At 52.5% G+C, this 15,925-nt stretch overlaps 1 protein-coding gene across 1 annotated transcript in view; it reads left to right on the top strand.

Moving 5' to 3' along the window:
• The window catches only part of Crhr1 (corticotropin releasing hormone receptor 1), a 43,276-nt gene extending 28,198 nt beyond the window's left edge, over positions 1-15,078 (top strand). The window contains exons 4-13 of the mRNA XM_076935657.1: positions 3,043-3,128; positions 8,331-8,437; positions 9,138-9,258; positions 9,442-9,595; positions 9,800-9,860; positions 12,215-12,287; positions 12,968-13,053; positions 13,260-13,395; positions 13,572-13,613; positions 13,924-15,078. Coding sequence (XP_076791772.1) covers positions 3,043-3,128; positions 8,331-8,437; positions 9,138-9,258; positions 9,442-9,595; positions 9,800-9,860; positions 12,215-12,287; positions 12,968-13,053; positions 13,260-13,395; positions 13,572-13,613; positions 13,924-14,064 — 1,007 coding nt within the window. The 3' untranslated portion in view covers positions 14,065-15,078. The remainder of the gene's footprint in view (positions 1-3,042; positions 3,129-8,330; positions 8,438-9,137; positions 9,259-9,441; positions 9,596-9,799; positions 9,861-12,214; positions 12,288-12,967; positions 13,054-13,259; positions 13,396-13,571; positions 13,614-13,923) is intronic.
• The last annotated feature ends 847 nt before the right edge of the window (positions 15,079-15,925 follow it).

Here is a 15,925-nt window from a genome sequence, read left to right as displayed (position 1 = left end):
TCTCCCTTTGCTACAGCACCAGGGCTGGTTTGGTCATCTTTAAAGCACTCGTCTCCCTTCCTGCCTACTGCCCAGCCTCAGGCACTCCAGTCTAAGCCCTAGTGTGCCCAGTCTGACCCTGTCACACCCCACTCATTTCTGTTACACCTTTCTGTCCCTCACCATGGCCTGATTCGAGTCTACTAGGCTGTCTGTGGTTACAGCTCCGCTCGCTTCTGCAGCCAGCCGCAGCCATTCTCCATGGGTACCCTCAGTTAAGATTACCAAGGTTGACTGGACATATTCCTGTGAGTGCTTTAATGCTATGGTACACATGGGCCCTGCCTTCGACCGAAGCCAGGCATTCTGCACTCCAGCCCCGCCTCTGTCTGTCCACAGTTCAAGAGTCTTTGGTTTGGGGGCCATCTCTGGACCTTTGTTTCTCTATCTGCAGGATGGTTGTGGGTGTGGTGAGGTGTCCCCTGGGTTCCCTTGATCACCCAGTAGTTCCAAGGAGAAAGTTGAGATGTTGGTTTCCCTGGCACGGGCTGCCAGACTCCCCATGCAGATGCCCCTGGAGCCAGACGATGGGAGTGCACCCAGGAAGGTGTCAGGAGAGGGCAGAGCTGCTCCTAACCATTAGCTTCTAATTAACTCATTTACTGATGAGGTGTTGCTAGGACTTCCAAGCTGCTTCTTACCGTTCTCCCTCCTGCGGCATCAGATCTTCAGTGGGACGAGAAACATTTCCAAAAATACCATTTTTCCCATGATCCTCTAGGAGGACTGCTCTGCTCAGCAATTAGACAAGGAAGTTGGCTCCTCCCTGGCAACAAGCCCCTGTGGTCCAGACTTGTTTTCCTTCAGGGTCAGTTCATCCCTCTGGGCCAAAATCTGCTGCTTCCGATGGTCCATCCTGTGGACCAGCTCCAGCACCCTACCTTAGGTGGGGATGAGGAAGCTGTTGAACAAAGAAGACTTAAATCTCTACCTGCAGCCCTTAGCTAGAGACAAATGATATGTTCTATTATGTAAGGTTATATAAAAAACAGCTCAGAGATAACAATAATAGACACAAGACTGACACCATATGCCCGGTATAGCTCCAACTGTTAACTAAAAACACTAACCCAAAGAGGCCAGAGTGTCTTCAAGATGGCTCTGTCTCAAGACAGGGAGGCTGAGTGATCAAGTGACTCACCCAAGGTCACACAGGTTGTAAGGGTAGTGCCAGCATTTGAACCCAGACTCTGTGGCTCAAGGGGCCCTGTTCTGAGCCCTGCTTTGTGCTGCTTCTCTTTGCCTTATGCTCTCCCCATCCATCCCTGCCATAAGCCCCTTTCTCTGCTGACATTCTAAGCAGCCTCTGGTTGGTGCCGATCACATCCAATCCACACTGTGTGCATAATCAACCTGCTTCTTCTTGTCCTCCTATCCCCGCAGATATCCCAGAACATCCTCATTGTGAATCTCTTGGGGATCCGCTCTTATTTAACACCAATGGAGAGCCTTTGGCCTCATTGCTGACTCTATCCAGATCATAGCTTTGCACAGAACTCAGATTTGCTCACGGTGAGGCCAAGCGGAGCTAGGAAAATCCATAAAGATAATTTTCCCCATCGGCTAGCTACAGCCAGAGCAGCTTCTCAGAGAGGAGGCCACAGCCTTTTAGGATGGAAAGTCAGAACAGCTCTCTCTGTTGGGGCAGCTTTAATTCCCCCTGGCCTCTAACTGTGCATCTACCTCTGGTCCTGATGCTGCAGAGAGGCAGCCCCCAGGCTGATAACGGTCCTTAGGCATCAACTGGAGCATCTCCACCTTTAGAGATGGATGGAGGGGGTGAGAGGCACTAACTGCTCGGCTGCAGCAGAGCTATGGCTTTGGCTCCTGTTGGGCTCCAAGCCCAGGGCCTGGGACTCTGGCAGCGTACCCTGCCCTCTTCCAGCCTGTGGGTCAGTTGGAGCCACAGATCAGACTATAGAAAGAAAGACTGGAGTGAGAGCCAGAAATACAGCGAAGTGTGGATACCAATACTGATGCCCGAGAGTGTGTGGGAGACTCCTGGTCTCCCTCCCTGATAGATTTCCCAGCTCCCCAAACGGCCACACAGGAAATGGGTAAAAGAGACTTTTTGGGCAGCCCTGCCCTTCCCAAGGCCCTAAAGCTAAGTAAAGCAGCCCTAAGGCCCCTCCAAACCTCCTTAGGAGGTGAGACAGTCTAACTGCAGTCCAGTGTGACAGTCACAGGATCCCCCATCCTTTGTGTCCACTCGCTGACCTATTTTCTAATGTCACATCCCAGGCCCAGAGCAGCAGGAGCAGCAGGCCAAGTAGTGAGCTACCTGACCGTGAGCCCCACTCAGCGCCATCTCCAGCACACCCCTGACATCTGCCCTTTTCTACCTAAAAGGCCTCCCGTGCGGAGCCTCCAACATAAGGCACGCTGTGGAGAGATGGTACTGTTGGGACCTCTGTAAGTCAGACCCCAGTGTAAGAATTCCTCACAAACAGACAAACACAAGGAGCCCCATCATTTAAACTGCCCAAGTGAGCGTCGCTGCACACTTATCCACCAGATCCCACCCAGCCACGTGTCTGTCTTTAAAGACAGTCTCACTATGTAGCTCTGGCTGGTCTGGAACTCACAGAGACCTGCCTGCCTCTGTCTTAAAGCATACACCACCACTTCCAGCTGCCTAGTGTACCTCAAGTCATAGCATGTGTCATTCTCTGTCATCATGAAGGACCCCAAACAAGAACATCTTGGAAGAGTAGCAACTAGGATATTTACCACTGGAGAGAGTTTGGGGAAGCAGCCCTCGGGGTAAGGGGAGAGCACGATCCCTGCCAGTTTGGGCTGACAGGGCCAAGGCCCTGTGGACAGCTTGTAGGGTACAGATGTAAACCTCTGTGGTACAGAGAGTAGAAAGAGGTTGGGCATGGGGTTATCAGGAAGCCCCCCTCCCAGTTTAATTCCAGGATTCCTGGCCAGCAGGCCCTGTGCTAGCTCAGATGTGTGAGCAGACAGATGTCTCTTCTGACATAGGTTTTCTTCTTTTCCCAGACAATGGCTACCGCGAATGCCTGGCCAATGGCAGCTGGGCAGCCCGTGTGAATTATTCTGAGTGCCAGGAGATTCTCAACGAAGAGGTGAGGATAAGCCAACATCCTGAGGAGCAGGCCAGAGCCACCAGCACAAGCTGGGGGCAGGGGTGGGGAGGAGTGACCGCCACATGAGCAGTTGGGGCCTGGGGAACTTTCCAGAAGCTGGTGTTGGGACCTTACCCTATGGAAGCTGGTGGGGAGTCTCTGAATATGCATAGTGTAGCGAATTCAGTCCTGGCCCTTTTCCTTCATCTCTCTCCTTCCCCACATCTCTCTCCCTTCCTTCTTCTCCCTCCCACTGTCCCTCTCTCCCTTCCTCTCACACTTGTCTTTGGCTGCTTGCACTGGGTGTGGGACAGGGCTGGGGCACAGCTGAGCCCAACAGTAGCTGGATCCACAGATAACTAAGATTGACATCAAAGTCCAGCCATGGGGGCCTGTGTCAGAACCAAGGCTGGAAGTGGAGCGCTGATGCAGTTTTAAAAAGCCCCAGAGGTGCTTTGCAGAACTTCAGTGTTTTTGAGCAGCTGTTGCTTATCCGGAATGCAAAATTTAAAAGGTCCAAATGGGAATACACGGAGAAGCGCCCCTCCCGTTGCCATCCCCAGCCAGTTGCTCACGCGGTCTGTGTGTACGAGTCAATGTGTCTCTGCATGATGTTCTTGGCCTTACCTAGACACCTGTCATACAAACTGCTTCTTCATGTGGCCATCTATCCTAGAGATTGTTCCATGTCAGTTTAGAGCAAGCCTTTTCATTCTGATTAGACTTGTATACTATCCACGGTCCAGGTGTGCTATAACTTAGCAGGCCAGTTTTCATTCTGTCTTTGGATTTTACAGACAGCATCATCACAAAGAATCTTCTATAAATGATGCTTGGCAGGTGCATGAATATCTGGGTTCCTCTATCACTGCCTCTCTATGCTCAGTTCCCCTTACCCCATCTGAGGAGGGTGGGAACGGGCTGACAGAACAAATGAGCAAAAAGCAGAGGGTTGGAAAAAAAATCACCCCAGGCTGCCAGGTCCCTGGGCCTTAGGAGTGAGGAAGACACACTGGACCCGGAGATCCTGGAAATCCCATCCTCTGAAAGGTCTGAGTTAGAAAGGAACTTGGAGGCCCTCCATCCCATCCTGAGATTTCCAGACCTGCTTAATCTCACCCAGAACACTCGATCACACTCCTGAACAAGCCAGGGCTCTAGGTGGGGCAGTGGTTGGAATGGGCTGCTAAAATATCGAGATGTCCCAGAATTTCATGGCTTCTTGCTAAAGAGAAGATTCTGATTCTCTGTGACTGGGCTGGGCCTCAAGACTGCCTTTCTTGAGATTTCTGCAAACTCCTGGGCTCTGATGCTCTTGGTTTAAGGGCTACACTTTAAGAACTGGAGGTACAGACCTCCAAAAGGTGCAGCCCATCCAAAAGACACAGCTCGGGAAGCCAGGTGGACAGGAAAAGCCATGATTATGATAATCAGATATAGGGAGGGAGTGGGACAGGCAGGCCACCGGAAGGAGCTCTTTCATCCTGGCAGGGTATCCAAACAGGTCAGCCTTTGGGGCAAGATGTTATCTTCCAATCTGGCCAGAATCGGTTTCAGCAGAAACTGCTTGTTAGAGTCTGGTCTTGAGGGCACAGCAGAGGGGTTCCCCTCCAGCATCCCACCCAATGCCATCCTCCTCAAGGAGCCTGTGGAGCTCAGGTCTCCAGACTGGACAAGGAAAGAGCACTGGTCAAGCTTCCTGGGGTTGGTTTTGTCTTCCCGTGCTTTAGGCATCCAGTGGCTTCTGTGGTTCTTGGTGGCTGGTCCCCAGGAAGTCAGAGTGTGTGAGGGTGTCACTAATAGCTTTTGCAGGGAGTCTGGAGAGGTTACTGACTATCTCTTGGAACACCACTGGCTGGTCTCTCCAAGTGTCATTGACAATACCTTGGAGTGTTACGAGCTTTTCCTTAGAGGTGCTCCTGGCTAACTCTCAGGGTGTTGCTGGGTGTCTTTCCAGATAGTGTTGGCCAGAGTTCTGGCTGTTCATAGAAGTTTCTCAGTGTCACCTACTCTTCTGCCTGGTGTCCTTGGATCATTCATTTCTCAGAGAACTGGCAACTGTTTTGATCTGGTCTTGTTACCGTAACAGAACACTTGAGGTTGAGTCTTTTAATTTTTGAGACAAGGTCACATGTGGTCCAAGCTGACCACAAACTTCAGATCTGTATGAGGAACCAGAGAGATGGCTCAGCAGTCAAAAGCACCTGCTCTTTGCTCACACCCAGGTTTCATTTCAAGTACTCACATGGTGATTCACAACCATCTGTAACTGCAGTTCCGGGAGAGTCAACGCCCTCCTCTGGCCTCTGCAGGCACCAGGCACATACTTGGTGCACATACATGCATGCAAGCAAAACACTCAGTCACATAAAGATAAAACAAATAAATCTAGACATTTTTTGAAATTTGAACTCCCAATCCTTCTACCTCTGCCTCCCAAGATCTTACAGACACTTCACAGCACCGCCCGTGTTATGGATTTCCGAGAATCAAACCCCAGGCTTCATTTGAGGTAGGCAAGTGTTGTACTGGCTGAGCCACTTCCCCAGCTTGTTGGTCATTTATAATAAATAGAAATGTTTTGGCTTTTGGTTCTGGAAGCTGAGACACCCAAGGTTGGAGGGCTTGTATCTTGCAAAGGCCTTGCTGCTGTGTCATCTCATGACAAAAGGCAAAGAAAAGGTGAGAGAAAGCAAATGGGCCATACATCCTTTTAGAAAGAACCAGATCCTGCAGTGAGGACCCCCCACTTGACTGAGAGACTCCCACATCCAACAGCTCTGTACCAGGCACAATGCCTCCAGCCTTTAAACTTCAGGGACACATTCATATAGCAGCAGTTGTCGTGTCTCGGGATATCTCTGGCATTCTCTGTGACACTGCTGTCCCTGTGGCTGTCTTGGTGCTCTGGTTCTTAGATTGCATCAGACCCTCGGGTAGAGCGTGGCCCAGAGCGTGACCCAGCTGTATCTCTGCCCCTGTGGTTTGGGGCTTTGTTTTTCCATTCCAGCCTTCATGAAGGAAAATACTAGTGAGCCACACTCTCAATGCAAAAGCCCCTCCACCAACATCTTGGACACAGCAGAGAAGAGAACCCCCCCCCAGAGTGCCTATCCTCCAATCCCTTGTCCCCCACCCCCCCACCCCACAAATACCCTATGGGTATAAGGAGAAGAGAATCCTAAAAGCCAGGTTCTGATTGGTCCAGGTTCTGACTGCTAACTGTACAGCTTGGATCAACAACTGTGCAGCCTTTCCAACCAGAAAACAAGGTTGTGGGACCAGCCTCAGAGACTTCACTGAGGATGGTGGTGTGGGACCCAGCACACAGTAGGTCCTCTCAAAATTATCCAGTTTCACTCTGACAAACAGAGGGGCCAGGGTAGAGGCTCCCCCACCCCCACCCCCTCCTAGACCTGAAGAGAAAGCTGGGGCATGGCAGCAGCTCAGCTCCACAGATGCTGGTATTACCCAGGGGCTTCTCAGCATGGAAGTGTGGAAAATTTAATAAAAGGAAATCAAGTGTTGATTCCAGACGGGCTTTGTATTGTGCATGTCTGTCTAGGGCCTCTGGTAGGATCCTGGCATCTGCTGCAGGCCCTTAGAGACCCTCAGTGTTTATAGGTCAGAATGGACTGCCCCGCCCTTGCCTCCCTGCCCTGTCTCCATTCACCATCCTGGGGTTCCAGGGCTCCAGCGACATGAGCTGCTAATCTGGTGTCCTGCCTTTTTGGGGCCAGGAAAGTGTGGATGGGAGTTTTGCATTGGGAATCTGCTAAGAGCTGAGCACTGGGTCCTGGCTGGTCCCGTGGCATAAGGACCCATTTGTAGCATCAATACCTTCGGTGTAGGTAAGAGATGCTTTAAGCTGAATTTAGCAATCTTGAGAAAGTCAACATACTTCTGGGCTTCTTTTTCTGCAAAGTGAGTTGCAGATGCCTTTCCAGCTTTTCCCACAGGCCCGCTTTGAGCTTTCAGATGAGGAAAACTCTTAAGTGGGAAGGCTCTCACACTTGTGCCAGCAGCTCCCGCCACATATTCATAATCGAATACTTAAGAAAGTTAGGGGACCGAGAGGTGGCTCAGTGGGTGAAGGTGCTTGTCAAACTGAGTTTAATCCCAAGGATCACCTGGGAGGAGGAGAGAGCTGGCTTCTACAAGTTGAGGAGTTGCACCTCCACACACGTGCCATAACACATGACTATACTCATGCCCCCACATATACACACATTGAATCAATAAGTGTAATTAAAATGTTTTTTTTTAATTAGGAATGGCTGAGGATGTAGCTGACAGTAGGCAGAGCACTTGCCTAGCCTGCTCAAGACTCTGAGTTCAATTCAGAAAGAAGGGAGTTAGCATACGGAGGGGGCATGGTCGGAGGGGAGAAATGGAGAAATACTGTTCACGTGGGGCAGCCCCTGGGCCTGGGATGAGGGAAAGGCTTTGAGAATAAGGAATTGGTGCTTTCTTCTTTCAGGGGTATGTGTGTGGTACACGCATGTGTTCATATATACACATGGAGAATACACATCTGTGTATGTCTGTGGAGGTCAGAGGTGGAGATAGGGTGTTTTCTTTAATGGTTTCTACCTCATCTGTTGAGGCTGGGATCTCTTCACTAAGCCTGAAGCTGACAGAGTCACTGGGCTGGCAGGCCAGTGATCCAGGGATCTACCTGTGCCTGATCCTCTGTGTTGAAGTTACAGTTCCCCTCAGCCACACCCAGCTTTCATGAGGGTGTCAGGGATCCAAACCCCAGGTCCTCATTCAACGAGATTTGGTGTGAACAGGAAGATGGGAAAGGTACAGAAGTGAATGAGAACTGAAATCCTGGAGGGCCGGGGTCTCTGCACCCGCCGGAGCCTGTGGTGTCGGGATAGAATGACACATGGGCATCTGTGGGCACTGGAGTATACGTGTGGGTGTGTACAGGGTTAATGTGACACAGGAGCACCATGTGACATAGATACAGCTTCAGTTCATATCTATAACACATGACAGACCAGATTCAGAGACTGATCCAAGTAGAGGGTGTTACTTCAAGATAGTATGTGGCTCACACGGTCACCCTGGAGCGGGGCAAACTCGGTTACTATCCAGCACCCCTCCCTGGTGCTGTCCTCTCAGAGCTGTTTAGCTCAGTGGGTACAGAGGTGCGGCTGTGCAGGAGGCTCACCTCTGCCCTCTCTCCTGCTTCAGAAGAAGAGCAAAGTGCACTACCATATTGCCGTCATCATCAACTACCTGGGCCACTGCATCTCCCTGGTGGCCCTCCTGCTGGCCTTTGTCCTCTTCCTGCGGCTCAGGTGAGAAGGTGTAAGCACTGCCTCCTGCTACCCCTGGGCCCTTGAGCACACTCAGGGAGGTGGGTGAAACACAGGCATAGCTGTGAGGTGGGGGCACTGACCAAGGGATAACCCATCTCTCATTTGACTAGAAGAGAGTACCATCTATGTGAAGCTCAGGTCTCTTGGGACCTCTGCAGAGCCATGCCTGTCCTTTCTCCTAGAAACCGCTGGGGGAGGGAGAGTAGGGAGAAACAAAGCCCAGGCTCACCTGTGTTAACAGTGCCTAAAGCTGATCTGTATCATCTTGGGGTTCTAAGGCAGGGAGACCCCTGGAGGCGAGGGTTTTATCAAGTGACATCCCTGCCACAAGTTCAAGTGTGCCATGGCCCAAGTGATAGGTAAAATCTGTAGCTCCAGAAGCTAAAAGTCAAGATGGGGTTTACTGTTGAAGGTTTCTCCTGTTTGCAAGCACTCTGCCTTTTAATCCTGAGGCGTGGGGAATAGGGGGGATCCCTGACCACACCAGGCTCTTCCAGGAGATGTCTTGGTGGCCCCCCATAGGAAGGGACCAGTGGAGTTCAGGCCAACCCATCAGCCTCACTCGCTCCAAGCTTCAGTCCCTCCATTCCTGCGTCTGGGCTGGAGGGACGATCGCACCTGCCCTCATCCTCTCTCTCCTCCCGTTGCTATGGCCACCTGCCCTCTCCCGCTGCCCCAGGAGCATCCGGTGCCTGAGAAACATAATCCACTGGAACCTCATCTCCGCTTTCATCCTGCGCAACGCCACTTGGTTTGTGGTCCAGCTCACCGTGAGCCCTGAGGTCCACCAGAGCAACGTGGTACGTCCCAGTAGGGAAGCAGAAAAGACCGAGCCTACATCAGAGGTGCAAGGGTAGGGCTACCCTGTAGAAGGGCCAGGCCTGGGTACCCACAGAACAGGAATAGGACCCCAAAAAGCCTCAGGGTAGGACACTGGGGTCTTTGGACACCCTCCAGCTCATGGGCATCTCTGGTTGGGTCAGGCCTGGTGCAGGTTGGTGACAGCTGCCTACAACTACTTCCATGTAACCAACTTCTTCTGGATGTTCGGTGAGGGCTGCTACCTGCACACAGCCATTGTGCTCACATACTCCACCGACCGTCTGCGCAAGTGGATGTTCGTCTGCATCGGCTGGGGTGAGCTAGGCCAGCCCTGCCCCTGCCTTTCCTCACTGAGGATATGGGCTAGCCTGGTCAGGATGGTGGGATGTGCATCCTTCTTAGGGATGAATGTAGTGGGGTTGCCACGAAGCATCAGAGCTCAACTCCCACGAACCCCTGCCCTGCTGTAGGTCCCTGACTGCCCTGGGGTCCTCTGATGACAGCTACTCTCTCCCTCAGGTGTGCCTTTCCCCATCATTGTGGCTTGGGCCATTGGGAAGCTTTACTACGACAATGAAAAGTAAGTGACTCCGTGAGGTCAGAGCCTAGTTCTACGGTACACTCCCTAGGGGACTTCAGCCATTGTCTCTCCTGTAAAGACAGAGGCTTCCGTATCAACAAAGGCAGAGCTGAGCACTGGCCTCAATTCTGGGAACTTTTCCAGTGCTCTGCCAGGGAGGAGGCACTAGAGAGCCAGGGTCCCAGCCTGTTATCTGTCTGAAGTTTTAAGGAGAGCAATACCAAAAGTCACACAGCCCAGGTTCTGAATTATTGCCATCACCAAGTGGCTATGTGTGACCTTGGAGCTCACTGTCACATTGGGCCTCAGTTTCCTCATCCATGAAATGGGTGTCTTCATTTTATTTACTGCCTCAAGGCTGTAGTGGGGATGAAGGGCATCACTGCATACTAAGCACATAGAACAGCACCTGCCCCCAGTAAGTGCTGCATAAATGTTTGTTAACATTAAGGTGTGTTTTACAATAAGATTCTACTGTTTTTTTTTTTTTTAAACTGGTCCAGGTGATTTCAAAGACTCTTCCAGTTCAATCTGAAGCCTTGCATATGGGGGACTTCCCAGCTGTCCCTCACAAGGATCATATGGGAAGATCTAGAAAGTTCTATACCTCAGGGCTCCATGCTATCAGTGTGGCCTGGGTAACAAGGCGGTTACAGTGTAAAGCTAAGATTGAGAACTTCTCAGAAAAACCAAGAAGGTGGGAGGAGCTGGGCAAGACAGAGGCCAGTACTGGTGTCACACATAAACATTCCCAGCTCCCAGCTGGCTGACTGGGGGTTCACATTGGCAGACTCTCCCCTCCCCTTACTGGGCTGCACAAGAAGCCTGGGGGAGTATCATCCACATTGGTGAATGTTGTTCCTTCTGCCTCAGGCTGGGGTGTTTGTACAGCAGCAGGGTAGGCGGCAGGCTGCGGGGAGCTAGTTCACTAATGTGGGTGTGCGGTGTCCCCGGGTATCCTCTTGGGAATTCCTGGATGGGGATGCCTGTGCTTTGTAGGATATAAAATTTTGAGTACAAGAGACAGGACAGGAGGAGCCTGAGGGAGAAACAGGAGAAGGCAAGAAAGGAGCCTGCTCCCACCCTGGAGCAGGAGGGATGCGGTAAGGTTAGGTATGAACAGCCCTGAAGCCCCATCTGGTGGACAAATCCAGATAGTGCAGCAGAAGGGACGGGGAAGATGAGCCGAGAGGCCCATCCCAGTCTGGAGTCCACAAACAGTGGTGTATGACCCGGGTGGTGTTTAAAAATAAAATAAAAAACCTTGACGTTTCATCCAGGAGGTCACATATGCTAACTTCACATTCTGGTTTACAGCATCCATTGTAAGTCTATATGCCCATAAAAACATGGGACTTCTGATTTACCCTGTCCCTACCTACCCCCAGGAGCTGGCCGAACAAAGGGCAGCTCAAGAGGATGCAAAGCAGGCCTGTGTCTTGCAATAGATGTTGTGAAACCTTCCTTGCATGGGCTGCACTCCACTGGCGACGGAGTCTCGCAGAAACTGCAGTTGGTATCCACTTGTGTGGCACGCAGTGAGCATGCGCAGCCATAGCTGCTGCCATGCGTCCCTCTGTGGATACCAGAGAACACAGTGCTGTGTCAGGCTTCCGGTTGTTTCTGCATTGCTGTTTGGAGAATTCTTTCCCTGGGAAATGCAAACAAGCTGCTACACCCTCCTTTATAGGGACCCAACCACAAACTCAGGTGCAATTCACTAAAATCCAGCTGAGGGAACCAATGAATTTACTGGGAATGCCTACAGGGCCAAGGTAAGGGGTTCTTTAAAGGAGTATGGGTGACCTCCAAGTAGCCCCACCACTAGAAAGTCTCCCCGCAGCATGGATAAAGACTTCCCTATTATATGAATGGAGTTAACCTCCGTAGAGTTAAGCACCAGTTAACTCTACAAACCTAAGCATCTCCTAAGACCATGAGGCTATGTGCAGTGGGCACCTAGAGGTAGGCAGACATGGCTGGAATCTCAGGCAAGGGTCCATTGACCCACCCTACTTCTCCTTTCTACGGGAGGGATGTCAACCAGCAGTCCCATCTTGAGGGCTCCTTACACAACTGCGTGGGTGAGGATGATGGTTGTCACAGTCAGGGGCCTTCTTCATGGGCCCTCCCTCTACAGAGCTTGCTCCAGCTTCGCATCCTACAGCAGAGGGTACCATCCCACTGTACAGACAGGATCACTGAGGCACTGAAGGAGAGTCAGTTGGCTTGGCTTCCTTGGAAGTCGGGGTGACTTTTCCTGACCAGTGGCAATGATCCTGCCCTACGTTCAACTGCTATACCACTGAAGAAAGGACTCTGTTGACCCCTCCTTTCCCTCCGTGGCTTTCTAGGTGTTGGTTTGGCAAACGTCCTGGAGTATACACTGACTACATCTATCAGGGCCCCATGATCCTGGTCCTGCTGGTAAGAGCCTTGAGGGGTAGCAGGAGACAGGCCACCATGGGGTGGGACAATCTGTCTACCATGGACAGAAAGGACCACCTAGGTGGCCCCAGAGAGGGCACTTGGGCCAGGAGTTTGTAGGTATTAATAAGAGGATGGAGAGGGAGAGGAAGAGGGAACGCGCACGCGCACGCGTGCGTGCGTGCGTGCATGCGTGCGTGCGTGTGTGCGTGTGAGCATGTGCGTGTGCGTGTGCGTGTGCGTGTGTGTGTGTGTGTGTGTGTGTGTGTGTGTTTGTGCATGTGCAGCAGGAATACCAAGAGCAGAGCTCTCTCAAGAGCTGAGGGCTGGTCCCACCCACCCCACTCACCTCCATTTTCTGCATATGTCCCTGCTACTCATACCCGCCCCTGACCCCCATCCCCGCCTCTGATGCCCATCTTCACCCCTGACGCCCATCCCCACCCCTGACGCCCATCCCCACCCCTGATGCCCATCCCCACCCCTGATGCCCATCCCTGCCTCTGACGCCCATCCCTGACGCCCATCCCTGACGCCCATCCCCGACCCTGACCCCCATCCCTGACGCCCATCCCCACCCCTGACCCCCATCCCCGCCCCTGATGCCCATCTTCACCCCTGACGCCCATTCCCGCCTCTGACACCCAATCCTCACTCCTTCTGGTGTGCTCCAATTGCAGATCAACTTTATCTTTCTCTTCAACATTGTCCGCATCCTCATGACCAAACTCCGGGCATCCACCACATCTGAGACTATTCAGTACAGGTACCTGGCTCCCCAGGGATACTTCAGAGGTTCCAGTGGCTCCTTTGAACCAGATCTTTTCCAAGCCAGCCAGTCAACCCAGAAACTGCAGCTTCACCTTGCCCAGACATGCCTGAGATGTTCTCCCAAACCCGCCACTCTCCCCCCGAGCTAGCAGCCCCACCCATCCTGGGTAGCTTGTGACTCTCGCCTCTGTTCCACCCTAGGAAGGCTGTGAAGGCCACCCTGGTGCTCCTGCCTCTCCTGGGCATCACCTACATGTTGTTCTTCGTCAACCCTGGAGAGGATGAGGTCTCCAGGGTTGTCTTCATCTATTTCAACTCTTTCCTGGAGTCCTTTCAGGTACCTCCATCTTTCCGGGGCTTTGCCACTACAGCTCTGGGGGGGGGGGGGGTCAGATTTGCACTCACATGGGTGGGGGTTGTTCTGGCAGAAGCATGGTGGACTGGGGGAGGCAGGGCTGGGGCAACCTGGGCTGGTAGGACCCCACTCACCTCTGATGGCCCTCTTCCTTTCAGGGCTTCTTCGTGTCTGTGTTCTACTGTTTTCTGAACAGTGAGGTAAGGATGGCTAGAAGATAGGGTCTCTGCCTCAGGGAGAGTCGGGCAGGGGTAGGGATTCTGTATGGCAAAGGCAAGATGGCACCTCTGTTAGACTGGAAAAAAAGGAGTCCCTTCCCGATTTGGGAAAACTGGCTCAACAAGCAGCAAAACAATAGAAGTAATTATGTGAATGTCACCACCTACTATAGAACCTGTCACAGGTTCTATACCAGCCTACACCTGGTAGGCGACTGTAGCAACCTAGAGGATGCAGGGATGAGAGGGGTGTCTTGAGCCTGAGCTCTGATGTGTTATCTTGTGCCCACAGGTCCGCTCTGCCATCCGGAAGAGGTGGCGTCGGTGGCAGGACAAGCACTCCATCAGAGCCCGAGTGGCCCGCGCCATGTCCATCCCCACCTCCCCCACCAGAGTCAGCTTTCACAGCATCAAGCAATCCACAGCGGTGTGAGCCTCAGGCCACAGAGCAGCCCCCAAGACCTGAGGTCGGGGAAATGATGCAAGCTCACTAGAGAGCCTGTCTGCAGAGGCAGGCAGCCTTCCCATTACTGCCCCTGGGCTGCAGATCTGAGAGCCTGCCCAGCCATGGACAATAGCTCATAGCACTGGGCTGGGCCCACGGCATCTGGCTCTCTGCTGCCCATTCTCCGTGGAAAGTTGAGATGGGCACTGGGGGCTAACCCTGCAGCAGTTTAATGGGCCCTGTGAAAGCTGTCTTCTCCCAGAGCGGCTCACTGAAGATCTGTAGTCTTCGGCAGCTGTTGGGAGGACTCTTGTTACCCTGGGGCATCATGGGAAACTCTCTTCTGAAAGTGTAAAGCCTCGAGTGTTAGTGATGCCTTGGGATGCTACCGAGAACCAACGCCACATGGTCTAGTCAGGAGACCTGGAGATAGCTTTAGAAATCTGGAAACATCATCAGACCGCACTCCACATCCCTAGAAGCCACTCCTGAGCCACCAGAATGTCATCAGCACCATGGCACTGCCACTGGAAAGCCCTGCCTTGCTGCTTTGTTACCTTGCACCTTTAGACATTTATTATTCTACAGGCCAATCCAGCTTTCTGTCACTTAGCCACTGACAGCAACAGTCCCCTCGTCCCCAAACCCTCCCATCTCTGGATATCTTCTAACCTGTGAGAAGATGGGGGTCGGGAAGGGGACTTGAGTTGCCAATGAAGGAGAACCAGAGCGGACCCAGCCTATGAGGAAGGAGTGGCTGCTGGGTACCCAGGCCGCTGGCTTTAGTAGCTGACCTCTTGAACACGGCCACAAGCTGGGTAAAGGGAGAAAGGGCCTCTCTACTCGGGTGCCCTGAATGGTGACAGGTGGCTCCTGGGACAACTGACAAAGCCCTTGTTCCCAGGCTTGGAAGGGCCTAGTCCTCACTTGGTTGGGCGGGGGGGCTGAGGAGCCACAGCAGGACTGAGGTGGGGGTGATATAAATCATATTTATCTTTTCAACTACCTTTGTGAAGATGTGCACTCTGCTGGGGCTGGGAGCAGACCAGAGGGTGGCCTCTGAGAAGCAGCCAGTAGGGGCCACTGTGTAGCAGGAAGCAATATATATATCTGATATATCTCATACGACTCAGGATGAGCCTGAGGGCCAGAAGGCCAGAGGCAGGCCATGGTCTGGAGACATGAAGGTATGGGTGTGAACAATACTTGTCATGTAACAGCTCTTGGCAAGGAAGTAAGACCTGGAGAGAAGAGCCGTGGGCTTCCATGCAGGTTACCACGCAGGGAGGGTTACCGTGGACAGGGGACAGCCTAACAAGAACCTCAGCAATCAGACCAGGCAGAAGTGGGGCCCAGTTCTGTGGAGGAGAACTAGGCAGCAGGAGAACTAGGGAGGCTGAGCAGCCTATGGAGCTAGAGCCTTCCCAGATTCTAGAGACATGGTGGCCAGTGCAATCTCAAGGCAGGACTGGAGGGGTAAGGCCAAGGAAGGAGAGAAAGGGAAAGGTACGTACAAGCACCATAGCAAGCAGCTAGGACTTTGGCCTGCTGAGGAGCCTAGGACACAGGACAGGGAGCCAAGTTGGATACTTGTCTACCAACTTTTACCCTCCCTCATTCACTGATTTGAGCTGCTCCCAAGGGACATGAGTGTCCCTGCATTTGCCACATCCATGGTGCCAGGGAGTCATCAGACGCAGCATGCTGCAAGCCTCTGAAAGGAAGCACAGAGGAGATGGTTGGAACTCCCATGAGGGTCCAAGTGCCATCTGGGCCATGCCTCTCGGGCTCTGACCAGGGAGGACGGCCATCTTGTGCATACACATGAATGTGCACACAGTTGCATACA

Source organism: Arvicanthis niloticus, chromosome 6 (genome assembly GCF_011762505.2).
Source record: "Arvicanthis niloticus isolate mArvNil1 chromosome 6, mArvNil1.pat.X, whole genome shotgun sequence".
In the NCBI taxonomy this organism is placed as follows: Eukaryota; Metazoa; Chordata; class Mammalia; order Rodentia; family Muridae; genus Arvicanthis; species Arvicanthis niloticus.
This window is presented reverse-complemented; position numbering and strand designations above follow the sequence as displayed.